Raw genomic sequence first — 16,803 nt, 5'->3', positions numbered from 1 at the left:
CGCGTCCATGGGTCGCGCCGGATGAGGCGGGGCTGGGCGGCTGGCTCCGGGGCCTGGGCGCCATGGCGCTACCCTGGCTGCAGCGCGTCGAGCTCGCGCTCTTCGCCGCCGCCTTCCTGTGCGGCGCGGTGGCGGCCGCGACGCTCACCCGGACCCAGGTGCGGCTGGGGGCGGGGCCGGGCGGGTGGCCACGCGGGCTGCGACTCTGGCCCGGCGACGGCTGGCCTGCGGATGAAATGCAGCGACGCTCGCCGTGCCCTGGCTTGGCCCAATCAGGTCCTACCGAAGCCGTTCCTTCGCTAAAGGGACCAGATACCAGGAGCGTCGTGCATCGCCAGATAGTTCCCTCTGCGTAACCTTGCCCTGGTTCTGAAAGAGACTTCAGCCCCGGCCCTGCGTTCATCGGATGAATCAGGAGCCATTTGTGCTGAGCTATAAGAGAAATAAAGCATAGTGTAGTGAAGGTGATCAAGCAGCCACACTTGCAACTGTGTTAAGTGACAACAGCCCTGTAGAAAACTGAGTTGTAGTCAGGCAATCTTGTTAAACATGGGACCATTAAGCCACTATAAAGTAGGCGCTAGTATATCTCTTACAGATTAGATAACACTGAAGATACTTTTTGAAGGTCACACAGGTCTCCTTTACTCTGGGATTTCTGCACAAAGGAATACCAGAGTTTTTGAGACTTTTGAAGTTCTTTGTCTTCTATAACCACTGCCTACTTCCTTATCATTCTGGCCACTGAGGTTTACCCAAAAGGCCCTCTACACCAGTTTCTCATGCCAGAAACAGGAACTAACAATGTTCACATAATTTCTAGAGTGGCCCTGGCCTATATTCTTAACACCTGCCAGAAAACTGCATCACGAGGCACTGAAATCTGAGATTCAGCAGCTTCTCTCCACAGGGCTCCTTCAGGGGTAGCTGTCCGTTGTATGGTATGACCACCCGGAATGGCTCCTTCCTGGCCTTATCCCATTCCTCGGCCCCATCCCTGTGCTACTTTGTGGCAGGGGCCTCTGGCTTCCTGGCCCTCTACTGCCTCCTGCTTCTGCTCTTCTGGGTCTACAGCAGCTGCATCGAAGACTCAAAAAGGTGAATGTCCCACCCCAAGGACCAGGGGCTGAGGTGGGATGAAACCATCAACCGCAAGGTTTGTTCTCTCCCCCCAGAGGTCTTATAGGGCTCCGCGTTGCACTGGCCATCTCAGCTATAGCCATCTTCCTGGTGTTAGTATCTGCCTGTATCCTTCGATTTGGCACCAGATCCTTCTGCAATTCCATCATCTCCCTGAACAGTACAATTAGGTAATGAGGAGGGAGGGAAGCCTGGATGGGGCTACCTTCCTTCTGCAGAGGGGGAGTCCTGTAACCTCCCATTTTCTGTCTGTTGCTGTCCACCTCAAAGGGTACCTGGGTACAGGTATGCTTAGGGTGTATCCCCACTTCTTTCTCAAAACTGTCCCTTTGACCTCACAGCTGCTCTGAAGCTCAGAAAATTCCATGGACACCCCCTGGAACAGCTCTGCAGTTTTACTCCAACCTACACAATGCTGAAGTGAGACCCAGAGACACACTGATTCATACAAGTATCTGTAGCTATAAGGATGCTCACCAATGAATATGAGCTTGGCCTACCACTGACAAGCTAAGAGGAGCTGAAGGGCGTATCAGCCTGACAGACTGGTGTGTGGGTGGAAGGACTGGATCTGTGATGGTCTGAATCCTCACATTCCTGTTCTGTCTCCACAGACCTCTTCATGGGTGAATCTGGTATTATGGTGTGTGGTCTTGGTGCTCCAGGTCATGCAGTGGAAGTCTGAAGCCACCCCATACCGACCTCTGGAGAGGGGAGACCCTGAGTGGAGCTCTGAGACAGATGTTCTTGTTGGGCCACGCCTGTCCCATTCCTGAAGAGTAACCAAATAGTTCATTCTGCAGCCAACGACTTTGTGCCCAAGTGCCTGTAATCCTCTTGTCCCCACACAGCCCTGTTAGTGCTGAAAGCCCCCGTTTTCCCTCCAGGAGGGAAAGGTAACAGGCCCCTCTCCACCTCTCTTCCTATAGCTGTTTTTGTACCAAAATATTAGTATTACTTTCTTCATTTTGGTATTGTGTTCTTGATGTTAAAACAAGTAGGTGATGGGAAGGAGTGAAGGCGAAGCAGGCATGGATCAGGCAGCTTCCCTTTAGACAACTCCTCTTTTAATTGTTACTATTGAATCTTAGGTTCCCCCTTGGTGACCCTGGTTGTCACCCCATCCATAAGTTCAATTTTGTTTTGTTTCCCCCTTTTTTTTTTGTCTCCTTCTGAGAGGGAGTGAAAGACCCAAGGTGGTTTCTTACAAGCTCCGATAGGTACCCACAGTGTTGTCAAAGAGCTGAACGTTGGGGAAGTGTCCAGCTTTGTCCAAGAGGAAATAGAAGCGATGGCCTTTGATCTTCAGAGGCAGCATAGCAGGGACTTCTCCTCGGTGGGCCATGCAGGATACCTGGTTCAAGGGGACGGTGAAAGGGGCTCCCAAGCCAAAAGGGGCATGAGTGGTCAGGGTCACCTGCTGCCCTCCTGCTCGAAGCATCACTGAACGCACAGATCGTAGAGAGAAGAGAAGACCAGCACCCAGTACCAGGGTCCCTACAGAAGAGCACAGCAGTGGGGTGAGGTGTGTTCACTGAAAGGACACACACCAACCCTTTCCCTTTGAGTAAAAGATATGAGCGTGACTAACATTTTTGAGTGGGAACCTCTTATATCTAACAAACTTCTAGGCGATGTTTATCCCCATTTTAAAACTCAGGAAAAGGGCTTAAAACTTAAATTTGCTCAAGGACAGAGCGCTGAGAGGATGTGGCTCCCAGGGACTGCAGCGCCCTCTTCTGCTCATCTCTCCTTATCTGAGCCTAGAGCCCACTGCCCCATCCCAGGTAGAGAAGCCGGCCCACGCCTTACCGATGGCACCGCAGCTGACCACCAGCCCGTAGCGCCAGAGCACAGCGCGCAGGTCCAAGCGGCCGCGGTCTGGGGCCTCTGCATCCAGGGGTCGCGCCTGGACCAGGGGTGCAGACCAAGCTGTCAAGGCCAGGGAGGCCCAGAAGATGCCCTGGCCGGCGCAGAAGAGTCCAAGGATAGTGAAGAACCGGCCCCGCTCATGCTCGAAAAGTAGCACATCCTGCGCCGGGGTCGCGTGGTGCAGGGCCTGGCGCGTGGGCAGGAGCCGCAGCACCACAAACAGCCCATGAGAACACCTCCAAGCTGCCGCCATGGCGGGCAGGCCACTTCTGCTTCAGAGGCGGGACTTCCTGCCGAGGCCCCGCCCACCACGAGAAGCAATCCAGAACGCAGAGGCAAAATACAATATCACTCTTTATCTTAAAAAGTAAGGGGAATCCTGGGGCTAAGTACACAAAGCACCTAAGTCCTTCGGGTAGTTTAGTGTCAGTTCTACAAAGTGAGCTTTGGCTTCCTGGCACCAGTGAGGCTCAATCTTCTGGAAGTCTTCAGGAAGTCTTCCAGAAGGCAGGTGAGGAGCGGGATCCACAGACCTCCCTCCTCAGTCACAGTCACAGGGTGGCCTCCGGCTGGACAGAAGGCAAGGGATGACAACCATACAATAATATCCAAGGGCTATTTACACACGCACTTCTGGAGCACAACTATGGATCACTTCATGAATGCAACTTCTGGGATCTCACCCTTGGCCTGGAAAAAAATAAAAGGTCAGTACAGCCAGGTGTCCCTTTCCTGCCCCCAATGCCTTACTCATTTGACCCTCACTTAACCTTCTCCAAGGCTCAAAGAGCCGTCTTTTTGCCACAGTATTCCCAAATCTTACCTTGAGATGAGTGAAGGCTTGGGCAGATCTGGTATAGTCCCAGTTGTTGTCCTGAAGGCACCTGGCAGCGAAGAACAGGAAGTTCCATGAGAACCAAAATGTACTCACTCTGAACACTAAGGGCCATTTCAGAAGCCATCCTCCAGAGACACTCACCACTAATAATTATTTGCTGTACTTACACTTAAAAATGTGATTTTCAGCCCTTTTGGCCTTCAACTTGTGATCCCCCTGCCTCAAGTAGCTGTGATTATAAGCATGCACCACCCCACCTCACTTTATCCCCAGTATAGGGAATTAAACTTAGGGACTTTCTACCACTGAGCTGCATCCTAGTACTTTTTATCTTGACAAGTTGCCCAGTCTGGCCTCAAACTGGGGATCCTCCTGCTTTAGTCTCCCAAGTAGCTCGATTTCCATGTATGGACCACTGTGCCCAGTTTTTTGGCCCTAGGAATTGAACCCAGGGCACTTAAGTACTGAGCTACATCCCTAGTCCTTTTTATGTGTGTTTGTGGTGCTGGGGATTAAACCCAGGGCCTTGTGCATGCAAGGCAAGTACACTACCAACTGAGCTGTATCCCCAGCCCATACTTTTTATTTTTGAGAGTGTCCCACTAAATTGCTGAGGTTAGCCTTGAACTTACAATACTTCTGCCTCAGCCTCCCAAGCCACTGGGATTCCAGGCATGCACCACCTCACTTGGTTTGTATTTTAAGGAACTAAACGGTTTTGGCTTTTAAAATTTCAGGAGCACTCATCATTCTCTACCAGTCCCACCTCAGTTTACCCCTGTCCCTGTAGGTACAGCACTCACTTCTGGGACCACTCGAGGTTCATGCCAGACTGGGTAGAGAACGCCTGTAACATTTCCTGCTGCTCCGGGGAGAGGGTGGGCACAGGGCTGGAGGAAGGTGTGGGTGCAGGCATGGCGAAGGCTCTTTGGATCTCTTCAGGGCTGGCATTCCTCACAAATAGCTCATCATTAACGATACATAACCTTGGAGACAAAGAGCACCTTAAACAACTGGACAGACAAATAACCTCACTGCTCCCCAACATCACTGCTATTCTCTGACATTTGACACTCAAATTATTTCAATACCTATATGGGCCCCTCCCAGTCTTAGCTGTTGCTTTTTACCATTTGTTCCTTCTTCTAATGGACTCCATGTTTAGGATTATCTCCCAAATACTAGAATTATACATTCTCCTCTAATCCATGGAGAGTTGTTACTCTTGTTTATTTTTATAACAAACTTAGGCAGTAAATATTGTTATAAAAATTTCCAGATGAGGAAAGTTGGCTGTAGCTAAAAGTGATGGAGCCACTATGAAAACCCAGATGGTCTAACGCTAGAGCCAAGTACTTAACCACTACAGCAGCCTCCTGATTCCTGCTGCCTTTGTGAAATTTTGAAGACACCCTGAGGACTGACTGGCTTCCAGTTTCCACACTGCTGACCAGGTACTGGGTCTGGTACACCCAGTGTAGTAAGCAGAACACTTACCCTGAATTACTAGCAGGAACAGCGATGAATGTCCTCGTGAAGGCTCTCAAAGAATCTCGAGATTTTCCATCCACTACAGTGAGAACAGCAGCAATGACCACTTAGAATCATTTATGTTTTACACTTATAAACAGGTTCTCAAAATGTGGTCTTTGATACAGAAAACACTAAGTGGGCCAAATTGGGATGATTGTGTTTGGTCGGTGAGAGGTCAGAGAGGACAATAACAATTACTAACCCTCTCAGAGAGCACACATGCCAGGCCTTAGGTTAAGCACTTTCCAAGTAATTTCACACCCTATGAGTGGGTTATTATTAAACACCATCTTACAAATTAAGCATTTGAAGCTCAGAGTTAATGCAGTTTTCCCACAGAACCATAGAACCAAGACTGGAAGGAAACTAAGACCTGCCTGACTTCACAGTCTGGATCTGCCTAATTCCTAGACTTTTCCCACATTGCAGATAGGACAGGTAAAGAAGGCAGGCTAAGCAAAAATGGCTTGAGCGGAATGGTGAAGAAGGCCAGGAAAGAAAAGAAGGTAGTTGGGAAGCTAAGAATACCAAGAAAGATTCTTGCTGGGGGAGGGACCCCACCACAAACTCAGAACTCAAAATATTCTCACCTTCCTTGAAGACCCCATTGACAGAAAAACACAGCAATGTACTCTGGAAGAGAAGATGTACCAGGTGTGATATAGATTTCTAGCCAGAGCTTGAGCACCCTACCCCACACTATTGTAAATGCTGCCCCTGCTATGCCCTCCACCCAATGCTAGGCTTCTATAAGGGCAGAAATACATGCTTACTGTCTGGGCACTTATGTCTACCACAAAGGAATTGATGTCATGCTGAGTTTTGGGCAACTCATTGAGGAAGGCGACAACGTTGAGACGTGTGTGTTTCAGCAACCGGAACCGCGAGGCTATGGGCAGAAGGAGGAGAAAGCAAAGTTGGGACAGCCACGTACTCCCGAGCTCTCAGATTCCTTCCCATTTTCTGCTCCCATCCTATCTTGCCCATATCGCACACTTACGTGGGTCTTTAAGCCTTTTCACATTTCTGCTGTCCTTGTAGTATTCAGCCAAGTTGCTTCTGTGGGAAAAGGAAGAAAAGGAGGTGGTGGTCAGAGCAGTGTGGTCTATGTATCTTCTGGGGAAATCCTATGGTCCTGGGCAGGTACTGGGATATGAGACTCACCGGGCAGGGTTATGGGGGATGAATGGAATGCTTAGTGAGCAGCAGGCCCCATCATGGTAGGCATCCAAAAGCCCCTGCCGGTCTCCAGAGTCATAAATTGCATAGTATCTATGAGGGGGAAAAAAAAAAAAAGGAAATGTCTGAACTCCTGTGGAAAGAAGACACAGTAGCTCCCAAAAGTGAGCTGTGCTTGGGCCTCCCACTTTCCCCAGCCTCAGGGGCCCTAGGATACTTACTGCTGCAGAAAGTGCAGAACCAGACTCTTTAGGTTCTCCGTTCCAAAATAGCTTCCCTGGAACGAAAAAGACATTAGGAACATGGAAGCAGTTCTCTCCCCACACATGTTCTAACTCCACCTCCACTCCTCACCTTGCAGGGTGGCAACATTGTGGGGGCTTCAACATCAAAGGCAATTGGTGGGGGCAACTCATGGCCATCCTGTGGAAAGAAATGAAAACTGAGTATAAACTAAAGAAAAATGGCTAGATGTGTAAGAAGATGGAAGGGCTGAGAGTGAAGGGTTAGCAGTCAAGTGTTAAAGAAGCATGAAAAGTATCCAGGAATCCTGAGTATGAAAATTCAGCCTACAGGCATTTCTCTGGGAAGGATTATCATCTTTATCAAATTCTCAAAGGGATCCATGCATGACTCCAGATTAATGGTCATGTAGGAACAATCTTAGGAGAAGAAGATGCCATGCTTATTAGAAGAGAATGAAAAGTTTAGACTTACCAGGCGTAGTAACTTGGGAAATCGTTCGCGAATGGCGCTGTCAAGAACGGGACAGAAGTGAGTGATGCTTCAGAGCCACCAATGCCTCCTGGGCTGCTCTAGGAGCAAACAACATCAACACCCAAGGGACAGCCCGTCCCATTGCTCATCGCCCGGCTCCTCCCCAGCCTGTACTTAGAGAAAAGTAGCCCCATTCCCCACCTCACCTGGGGCACCCAGACTGGACTACCTTGAAGGCTGTCTTTTTTCTCTCTGCCTGACCCTGAGTGCCACAGGAGCAGCACTCCCAGCCCAGGCTTTAAGCCCAGGACCTCCTTCCCCCTTCTTGCCCCCCTTACCTTCCACCTACTCACCTGTGCAGCCCCGGGAGGAGGGAATGGGGTGGGAGCCCATGGGCTCCGCTGCCTCACCAGGTATCCATCGGTTCTGCCAGGTCTGGCCTTGGCCAAGACCAGAACACACCACAGGGATGGCACAGGATGTTGGGGCAAGGAGATGAGCAAGGTGGGGCTCAGGAGCAAAGGAGGCAAAGGAAGAGAGGAAAGAAGAAAGAAATAAAGGTAGGGTGGAGAAGGGACAGGGGAAAGATAGGAGAGAAAAGAGAAGAAAAGGAAAGAGAAAGCAAAGAAAAAGGGAAAGAACCACAGGCAAAGAGGCATAAGGAAGAGAAGGGAGAAAACAAGAAAAACATCCTAACACAGCCCTTTCCTTCAGCTGCCCTTTCCCTGTGGTCCAAGGTAAAATCAGAAAGCAAATCCTGCTGTGGCGGGTGGGCAGCTGCTGTTGGCCAGGCCTCTGACTGCTACCTGGGTCCCAATCTGAGCTGGGCGTGGGAAGCAAAGCAGCCATGGGGGCAGGAGACCTCCCTCAGAAGGGGTGAAGGTTCAGACCCCTGCAAAGTTGGGGGGGTGAGGTTCTGTGCCCCACCTCTGTTGGCCCCCAAGTTCTTTCCTGATGGCCCCTCTGCGACTGTGCCTGTCTTAGGTTGTTCCTTCCCTGAGGAATCTTACCCGTCTCTGGCTAACCAGCCATCCTCCGGGGCCAAACAGGGTGATGTGAGGTGTGCGAGTGAGGGAGGGGCATTGCCCCAGAGAGTCAGTTCTCTGTCTCCTTGGTAGCCAATGCCCCCGTGGCCTCCACGCCCAGCATCTGCCTTAGGATCCCCTCGCCTGCTGGCGGGGCCCCGGCTCTGGTCACAGGTTTTGGGAAACCCAGGTTTCTTCTCCAGGGAGGGCCCAGCTCACAGCACTGAGTGAGAGAGACATATGGCATGGTACCAGCCTCCTGGAGGCTTCAACCTTAGCATGGGCAGGAAAGTCCAGGCTACAGCCTTGGACAAGTAGCTTGTGAGAATAGTGTCCCTCTTGGTGCAATGCAAGAGGGGTCATCAAAGGACAAAGAGGAGAAAGGCCCATCTCAGTAGGAAGTCCCAGTTAGGGAGGGCTTTCTCAGCCTAAGGATTCCAGGCTCTTAGCCCAAGGTAACCCCATGGATGGGGAATATACAAGACACCCCCCAGTCAAAGTAGAAATGAGGAGGTGTCCTTCCTGGAACAATAGGGTAGGGAGAGTCTAGAAAAGGCTGTGTTCAGGAAGGAAGGAGAAAGGCCATAGAACCAGCAAACAGTAATCAGGTGAGAAAAAAGAAGAGATTTTGGAACAAAGCTGAGAGACACAGAGAGACGAAAAGGAGGAGCGTGTGGTCCTCCCAAAGGACAAGTGGTTCCAGCTCAGGGCTGCACATCTCCTGCAGACGGGCACTGATCAGGGTGCATTAACTCAGCCTCCCAGGGGTTGAAGGTCCCCAGGAGGGAAACAAAGGCTATGACTGACCTGATGTAGGTAGACTGGTCTTGGAAACTATCACACAGGGGATTTCCATCAAGCCACAGTTCTTCCAGCTTCAGCCCTTTTATCTTATCCAACTCCCGCTCAGACTTCAACTGCAAAAGAGGAAGAAAACAAGGAGGAAATGGATGTGGTGAGGAAAACAGGTAGATCCTTAGACCTCTAATCCCTATCCTCCTAAGGTCTCCCTTTTACCTCCTGCCAGTCAAACATGCCCTCCCCATCCTCTGCTACCCCATCAAAACCACAAACCATCAGCCCTCACTTCATTTCCAGAGAGATTTAAGATCTTCAGGTTGGATGCCTTCTGCACAATGCTGGACATGACATCCAGCCTGTAAAGCCTGTTGTTGCTCAAGTTCAAAGATAAAAGCTGTTGAGTAGAAAAGAGTTTAGAAGAAAGGTAAGCAGTGAGTAGATCACCCTATCCCATCCTACCTCTCCCTCCCTGCTTCCTCATGTTTAATACTGGCCCCAAAGCCTCACCTCAGGGATGTTTTCTTCAATGATTCGTAGGGTAGCCGCCATACAGCTTCTACGATGCAGGACAACATCAATGTTCTGGGCCACCAAATCTTCAGAAAGCAGATAGAAAGGGAAGTCTGAGAGGACTTGTCACATCAGCATTAGCACTAAATCATCCTCAAACTTTCCCTGGGTGACAAATCCCATTCTGTCTCCATCTAGCTGAGAATCTATTGTCAGTCATACCTGGGTCTGAACGAAGGCCCTTGAGATCAAGTGCTTGTTGGGAACCATCATAACGTTTGCTCATAATAAGCTACACAGGAAGACAAAGGATTTAGTGGTCAATGGGGCTAAATGGGCATGTTGGGATGAGTGAGTGGGTAGGGGTGAGAAGTAAGACTTGGTTGAAACACATGTTACTTGAGCTGGCCTCACCTTTAGCTGCTCTACTTGTTCTGGCTTCAGTTCATTTTGTACAACATAGGGTGGAGAAGAGGGGTTGATGATGATAGGTATCTGGAGAGAAGACACAAAGAGAGAGTAAACTCCAGGGAAAGCCCCAGGACCAAGAATTGTCCCTGTCCTGTGTAGCAGTTCCCACCATCAGCCAAGCTAGGGCCTTTACACCTACCCTTCGGTTATCCTGACCCACAATCTTATAGTTGATAGCCTTTAATGCAGAGGCAGTGCTGGAATCCTCCACAAAAAACTGGGCCCGGGTGCTCTCATAATGAAACTTAAAAAGAGGAAACAAGAGCATTAGACTTGAATCAAGAGCACCTTACCCAGCTGGGCCCATACTGTCTCTGGTGCCCAGTCAGCCACTCAGTCCTTATCTTACCTCAATGGGGGTGAAAGGGACACTGCATTTGCTCTGAATCATGTTCAGAAGCCAAGCTTTGTCATACTTTTTGCCACAAGGAATCTAGAAGGGAGAGAAAGCAAACAGAAGAGAACACCATGTAACTAAGGTTGAACAGCTGTCTCAACCCAGCATTCCTTTTGTACCTTCTGCAGAGCTTTAAATTGTTTTCTAGGGCTGGGGGCATAGCTCAGTGGTAAAGCAGGTGCCTAAAAAGATCAAGGTCCCAAGCACATCCCCAGAACCACAAAAAGGAAAAAAGGCAGGGCATGGTCATGCATGCCTGTAACACCAGCAACTTGGGAAGCTGAGGCAGGGGGTTCTCAAGTTCCAGGCCAGCATGGGCAATTTAGTAAGACCTTGTCTTAAAATAAAAAATAAAAAAGGCTGGGGATGTAGCTCAGTGGTAGAACACCACTGGGTTCAATTCCCAGTATCATAAATGAAAACAAAACACACCAAAAACCAAAAAGGTTTTATAAAGAAAAGACTAGTTGGTCAGGTGTGGTGGTGCATGTCTTCATGTCAAACTACTTGGGAGGCTGAGACAGGAGGATCACAAGTTTGTGGCCAGTCTAGGCAATTTAACAAGACCCTATCTCAAAAATAAAATAAGCCGGTGCAGTGGTGCACGCCTATAATTCCAGTTACTTGGGAGGCTGAGATGGGAGAATTGAGTTCAAAGCCAGCCTCAGCAACTGTGAGGTACTAAGCAACTCAGTGAGACCCTCTCTCTAAACAAAATACAAAATAGGTTTTGGGGGTGTGGTTCAATGGTCAAGTGCCCTTGAGTTCAATTCCTGGGACCAAAAATAAAATAAAATAAAATAGCTGTGGATGCAGTTCAGTAGTACAACACTTGCCTCGCATGCAGGAGGCCCTAGGTTCAATCCTCAGCAAAAGAAAAAAAAAAAAAATCACAAGCTTTTTTTTTTTTTTTAAGGTATAGATGGACACAACACAATGCCTTTATTTTTATATGATGCTGAGGATACAACCCATGCCTCGCCAGTGCTAGGCGAGCGCCTTACCACTGAGCCACAATCTCAGCCCCATGTTTTTTTATTTTTTAAATATTTATTTTTTAGTTATAGGTGGACACAATATCTTTATTATATTTTTATGTGGTGCTGAGGATTGAACCCAGTGCCTCAAGCATGGTAGGCAAGCACTCTACCTCTGAACCACAACCCCAGCCCAATCACAAGTTTTCCACCTAAAACACATGTGAATTTCTGTTCACTTACACTTATTATTCCTCAAAAGTATCATTTTTTAAATTCTAAAAGCTCCAAGGTTTAATTTATACCTTGCCTACACCTTAGAGAACTCCAAGCCCTACACTCAGCTTGAACCAAATGAGGCTATCCAGAGGAGTTATTCTACCTCCCAACCAGTTACATTTTCATTCTACTCTGTTGTCTATCCCCACTGAACTTTCCCTGAACCTGTCGTTTGGTGTTCTAACATAGTGATTCTAGCTGGGGATGTAGCTCAGTGGTACAGTACTTGCCTAGCATGTGCAATTCTCTGAATTCAATCCCCAGTACTAAAAAAAAAAAGGGAAAAAAAATATTGGTTGGGGGGTCAGTGTCTGGGGAATGATCTCAGGGGCATTTTATCACTGAGCTAATCTCCAGTCATTTTTATTTTGAGACAGGCTCTCACTAAGTTGCTCAGAGTCTTGTCAAACTACTGAGACCTTTCTTAAACTTGCGATCCTCCCCCCTCTGGCAGGAGTTGCTGAGATTACAGGTGGCAGCACCATACCCAGCCAAAAAAAAAAAAACAAACCTGTTTCTAAAGGAGAAAGAAAGGATACCTAATTGTGAAGTATGAAGTAAACAGCCAAAAAAAAAAAAAAAAGGAATTTTTATGGGGAAAAAAAGTAATAATTTTCATTCTGAGTCCAGCCTCCTACACTAAGGTACTCACTGTAATCTTGAACCAGTTCTTAGAGGACCCATCCTGGCTGGTGCCAGCCCCTCCTCTCTCTGGAGGAGCTCTGTCTCTCCGCACAGTAATGTGAATGCGACCTCCTCGATCATGCCAAGTATCACCCCGACGGTTAGTTCGGGTGGCATATGGGTTGCTGTGGGGAAATAGAGAATTAAAAGTTCATAACTATTAGAAAAAACCATCCTGCACTGTTAGCAGGACTATAATTAAGACTGTTCAACCATTAAGATGGTCTTGACATGTTTACCATTCTAGGTGGGAAAAGCAATGACAAGGACAATAATAAAGCTATATAATCTAATAGGTTATTAAATTCAAAGTAGACCAATTAGTCACTTACTATCGTACGCGGGGACCATCCTGAGCATCACTCATTGCCACATCTCCATCATCTTCCTCGAGCCGAGAAGACTGAACACCAGAACCACCTCGTCCTGACCGACGGTTCCCCTCACCATACTTCCACCGGAAAGGACCCCGGCCTTTCTTTCTTCTTTGAGGGAAACTAACACGGTCATCATGCTCTGGAAGTGAAATAGGTACACAAACTAGTAAATATATGGAGTGCGGAAGTATCTCAGTAGTAAAGTGCTTCCCTAGCATGTGTGAGGCCCTAGGTTCAACCCCTTGCACTGAAAAAAAATTCCTTAAAAATTTAGTAAATACATCACTGGAGTAGCAATTGCAGATTCTAGCACTCTGCACTACTGGGAAAGATACACATTAACTACAGAAGCCATTTCCACACAAGTGCCTCTGCCTGTCCAAAGGAAAGAATCCACTCTGGAATGGCAGTATCATATCAGGGAAACAGGATAGAGCTTTTGAAAAATGAAGCAAAAACCAGAACTATAAAAAGAGGCAGAATGTAGAAGTGTAAGCAGCCCAAACATGTAACTAGCCACAAATCAGACCCCTGAAAGCTACTTGGGACCTACCACTCAGTATTTCTCTTGCCTAAACAATACAAACAAATATCACCAATTTAAGGGCCTCCTAAAAAATCTTGTACTCGGGGCTGGGGTTTTGGCTCAGCGGTAGAGTGCTCACTTAGCAAGTGCGGGGCCCTGGGTTCGATTCTCAGCACCACATAAAAATAAATAAACAAAATAAAGGTGTTGTGTCCAACTACAACTAAAGAATAAATATTTTTTAAAAATCTTGTTCTCAAACTACAACTAAAAAAATAAATATTTTTTTTAAAATCTTGTTCTCAAACGGCCACTGTGAAGTTTGTAAAATGATTGGCTTCTTTGACTAGGAATGCCCTTTAACTCAGGAGACAACTTTTTGGCTCAGGTCTGGTGGCAGCATCACTTTAGAGTGCTTAACCAAGGCTCCTGAAATGTATGGCCTGAGAGGGATGCAATAGTGCACTCCTGTCATCCCAGCGGCTTGAGAGGCTGAGGCAGGAGGATCACGAGTTCAAAGATCTCGAGACCTTATCTCTATTTTTTTTTAATATTTATTTTTTAGTTTTCGGCGGACACAACATCTTTGTATGTGGTGCCTAGGATCGAACCCGGGCCGCACGCATGCCAGGCGAGCGCGCTACTGCTTGAGCCACATCCCCAGCCCCTTGAGATCTTATCTCTAAATATAAAAAAAGGGCTGGGGATGTGGCTCAGTTGTTGAACACCCCTGGATTCAATCCTGGGTACCAAAATAATAATGATAATATTAATAATATAATAATAACAATAAAATAAAAAGAGCCAGGGATGCAATTCAGAGGTAAAGATTGGCTGGGTTCAATCCCCAGTAAAAACAAAAACAAACAAACAAAGAATATGGCCTGACTCCTAGAGCACTTCCCTAGCACTGGTGAGGCCCTAGGTTTGATCTCTAGCCACACACACACACACACACACACGCAAACACACAGAAGGCAAAAAGAAAAAACAAAAATCCAAGGAAGTCTACCTAATACCTAGTACTATGTAAACAATGAAATTCAACAAATAACCCTAGGAGAAGAGAAATGAATAAAAGCTGCAGCTGATTTTCATTAAGAACTTTCTCCAAGCCCGGGCATGGTGGCACTGACTGTAAAATCCCAGCGGCTCAGGAGGCTGAGACAGGAAGATTTCTAGTTCAAAGCCAGCCTCAGCTACTTATCGAGGCCCTAAATAACTCAGTGAGACTCTGTCTCTACTTAAAATATAAAAAAAGGCGCTGGGGATGCGGCTAAGTGAAGTTTCCCTGGGTTCAATCCCCAGTACCAAAAAAAAAAAAAAAAAAATTTCTCCAGCCAGGTACCAATGACACACACACCTGTAATCCCAGCAACTTGGGAGGCTGACACAGAGGATTTCTAGTTCAAAGCCAGCCTCATTAATTTAGCAAGACCCTTAGCAGCTTATTGAGAACTTGTCTCAAAATAAAAAAATAAAAAGGGCTGGGGATGTCGCTCAGCCGTTAAGGGTTCAACAATACCCAGTACAAAAACAAAACAAAAAGTTTCTTCAGCCAGTCACAGTGGAACAGACCTGTAATCCCAGGGACCCGAAAGGCTGAGGCAGGAGGGTCACAAATTTAAGACCAGCCTCATTTTCTTAGCAAGGCCCTCAGCAACCTAGGGAGACCCTGACTCAAAATTAAAAATAGAAACAGCTGGGATGTAGCTCAGTGGTAGAGCACTCCTGGGCTAAATCCCTGAGTGCCAAAAACAAAATAAAACAAATTAAAACTTTCTCCAGTGCCAGCCACTAAGCTCCAGGCACTTGATAGGAATTGTCTTATTTAAATAAACACACAAAAACTTGGGAGATAGGTACTCTTTCTAGCCATATCAAGGGAGTGGAAAATAAGATCTGAAAATTTAATTCGCTGAAACTTGGTGTACCCAACGCAGGATTCAAACCTGGGTTGTCATGCTCTCCTGATCATCACAATGGACTAACCACCAATAAAGTGTTCCGACTAGAACATCCAGTTGGTGGGCAGGTCTCAAAGGCTGAAGGCGGGGGCAAGACCACTGGACGCAGTCAAAAATAGGGCACCAGCACAGCCCACGAGCAGGGCAGACTCACATTAAAGTAAGAGTGAGGCCGCCCAACTGAACTGACAGGCATCAACCACCCTCCAAGTTCAAAGGAATCTTGTCACCCCACCCTGAGCCATCCGCTCCGAGCCACAGTCCTCCAACGCCAGGATTCCCGAGTCAACAACCAGGCGCCCACCTCGAGTCCAGTCGGTGCCCCTGGGCTGTCTCGCCCTCGTTTCGGCAGGGCCCGCGCCGCAGCCGCTGCCCTTGGACGCTGGGCCCCTCGCGGCCTCCCGACCCGGGGCTGCGGCCTAGGCCGGCGCCGCCCACCCAGATCCAGATCGCCCGCTCCGGGGCTGAGGGCCAGCACTTACCGTTGTACGACTTTCCCTCGTCCGCCATTGCACTGCGAAGAGCAGGGGGGGCGGTCTCAGGCTAGGGAGCCGACTGCCTCCAACGTCCGAACGCCCTGCCGCTCCGGACACTTTGCCTCTTCTACGCCGGGCGCCACCGCATTTATATAGCGAAGCACGTAGTGCGCCGCCCGACTTCCCCCGGCTGTGGGCGGGGCCACGCGGAGGAAGCGGACCATATGCGCGTGCGCAAACGCAGGGTCGCGAGGGGCGGGGCCTGCCATCCAAGCCCCGCCCAAATCCACTCTACTCCTATTCCTGCCATCGAAGCCCCGCCCAAATCCGCTCTACTCCGGCTATTCCTGCCATCCAAGCCCCGCCCAAATCCACTCTACTCCTGCTATTCCTGCCATCCAAGCCCCGCCCAAATCCACTCTACTCCTGCAGATTCACTCCGCTCCTGGCTCCTCAGTCGAAGCTGCCCCGCAACCGCAGGCTTTGCTTTGGAACGGAACTGGCCGCTGCAGCCCGGAACTGAGAGGAGCTGGGAAGGAGGCCGCACTGAGGGTTTCCGAGGAATGGAGACCGAGCTTCGGGGCGGGAGTGATGCCTCACTGATCTCTACTGGGATTCAGTCTTGCCAGCTGTGGATGCAAGCCTCGCTTTCCTCGCCCACCAATTTTGGCGAGCTTTCGTCCTCACAAACCGCCCCACCCACCACTAGCATCCGGCTACACCCTCATCACGCGTCAACTGAGCAGACGGAAAGGTGGGCCACTTGCTGGAAAGAGAAATTTTAAATGCCAAGACAGATGGGCTCGACCCCCAAAAGCCCAATACCTGCCCGAGTGTGGTGATTGTTCTCTATACCTTGAGCCTCCCTTGGAATGTGTGAAATGGGGCCCTTGGAGTGACCGGTGGTGGAATGTGGGTGAACAGGAAAGACAAAGCAGTGCTGTAACCTCCTCGGAAGGAGGATATTGCAGGCAGGTCTCTCCATTCTTCGTGACTGTCTTGGATTTGATGAGGAGGTTGGAGAGAACCTCAGC

At 48.7% G+C, this 16,803-nt stretch overlaps 3 protein-coding genes across 3 annotated transcripts; 1 reads left to right on the top strand and 2 right to left on the bottom strand.

The window, feature by feature from the left end:
• Positions 1 to 28: 28 nt before the first annotated feature.
• Positions 29 to 2,106, top strand: Tmem179b (transmembrane protein 179B). Its single transcript, XM_046445496.2, has 5 exons — positions 29 to 158; positions 911 to 1,098; positions 1,176 to 1,310; positions 1,482 to 1,560; positions 1,755 to 2,106. Exons 1-5 carry the CDS (start codon positions 63 to 65, stop codon positions 1,914 to 1,916), a joined length of 660 nt encoding a protein of 219 aa, XP_046301452.1. The 5' UTR covers positions 29 to 62; the 3' UTR covers positions 1,917 to 2,106.
• Positions 2,107 to 2,185: 79 nt separating this feature from the next.
• Positions 2,186 to 3,270, bottom strand: Tmem223 (transmembrane protein 223). Its single transcript, XM_046445497.2, has 2 exons — positions 2,953 to 3,270; positions 2,186 to 2,637 (listed from the first exon to the last, which is right to left on the bottom strand). The coding sequence occupies exons 1-2, from the start codon at positions 3,263 to 3,265 to the stop codon at positions 2,345 to 2,347; spliced, it is 606 nt and encodes a 201-aa protein (XP_046301453.1). The 5' UTR covers positions 3,266 to 3,270; the 3' UTR covers positions 2,186 to 2,344.
• Positions 3,271 to 3,353: 83 nt separating this feature from the next.
• Nxf1 (nuclear RNA export factor 1) lies at positions 3,354 to 15,977 on the bottom strand. The gene is made up of 21 exons (XM_046445491.2): positions 15,776 to 15,977; positions 12,756 to 12,939; positions 12,392 to 12,548; positions 10,436 to 10,519; positions 10,226 to 10,330; positions 10,030 to 10,110; positions 9,838 to 9,907; positions 9,613 to 9,701; positions 9,392 to 9,499; positions 9,112 to 9,221; positions 7,280 to 7,316; positions 6,917 to 6,985; positions 6,784 to 6,839; positions 6,548 to 6,655; positions 6,384 to 6,442; positions 6,157 to 6,272; positions 5,974 to 6,016; positions 5,348 to 5,420; positions 4,654 to 4,836; positions 3,836 to 3,896; positions 3,354 to 3,702 (listed from the first exon to the last, which is right to left on the bottom strand). The coding sequence occupies exons 1-21, from the start codon at positions 15,801 to 15,803 to the stop codon at positions 3,664 to 3,666; spliced, it is 1,860 nt and encodes a 619-aa protein (XP_046301447.1). The 5' UTR covers positions 15,804 to 15,977; the 3' UTR covers positions 3,354 to 3,663.
• Positions 15,978 to 16,803: the final 826 nt, after the last annotated feature.

This window comes from Marmota monax, unplaced genomic scaffold (genome assembly GCF_021218885.2).
Source record: "Marmota monax isolate L192 unplaced genomic scaffold, Marmota_monax_Labrador192_F-V1.1 WCK01_AAM20220418_F8-fsc00038, whole genome shotgun sequence".
In the NCBI taxonomy this organism is placed as follows: Eukaryota; Metazoa; Chordata; class Mammalia; order Rodentia; family Sciuridae; genus Marmota; species Marmota monax.
The sequence above is the reverse complement of the archived record's forward strand: the minus strand, read 5'-3'. Positions and strand labels throughout refer to the sequence as shown.

Bases quoted from the DNA above. Each gene is read 5' to 3' on its own strand.
- Tmem179b (XM_046445496.2), top strand. From the start codon at position 63: ATGGCGCTACCCTGGCTGCAGCGCGTCGAGCTCGCGCTCTTCGCCGCC. The intron at 1,099-1,175 runs GTGAATGTCCCA...CTCTCCCCCCAG, and splicing joins TGCATCGAAGACTCAAAAAG to AGGTCTTATAGGGCTCCGCG. The intron at 1,311-1,481 runs GTAATGAGGAGG...TTGACCTCACAG, and splicing joins TCCCTGAACAGTACAATTAG to CTGCTCTGAAGCTCAGAAAA.
- Tmem223 (XM_046445497.2), bottom strand. From the start codon at position 3,265: ATGGCGGCAGCTTGGAGGTGTTCTCATGGGCTGTTTGTGGTGCTGCGG. The intron at 2,638-2,952 runs GTAAGGCGTGGG...GCTCTTCTGTAG, and splicing joins GGTCAGCTGCGGTGCCATCG to GGACCCTGGTACTGGGTGCT.
- Nxf1 (XM_046445491.2), bottom strand. From the start codon at position 15,803: ATGGCGGACGAGGGAAAGTCGTACAACG. The intron at 6,840-6,916 runs GTGAGGAGTGGA...TTTTCGTTCCAG, and splicing joins CAATGTTGCCACCCTGCAAG to GGAAGCTATTTTGGAACGGA. The intron at 6,273-6,383 runs GTAAGTGTGCGA...TTCTGCCCATAG, and splicing joins GAAAAGGCTTAAAGACCCAC to CCTCGCGGTTCCGGTTGCTG.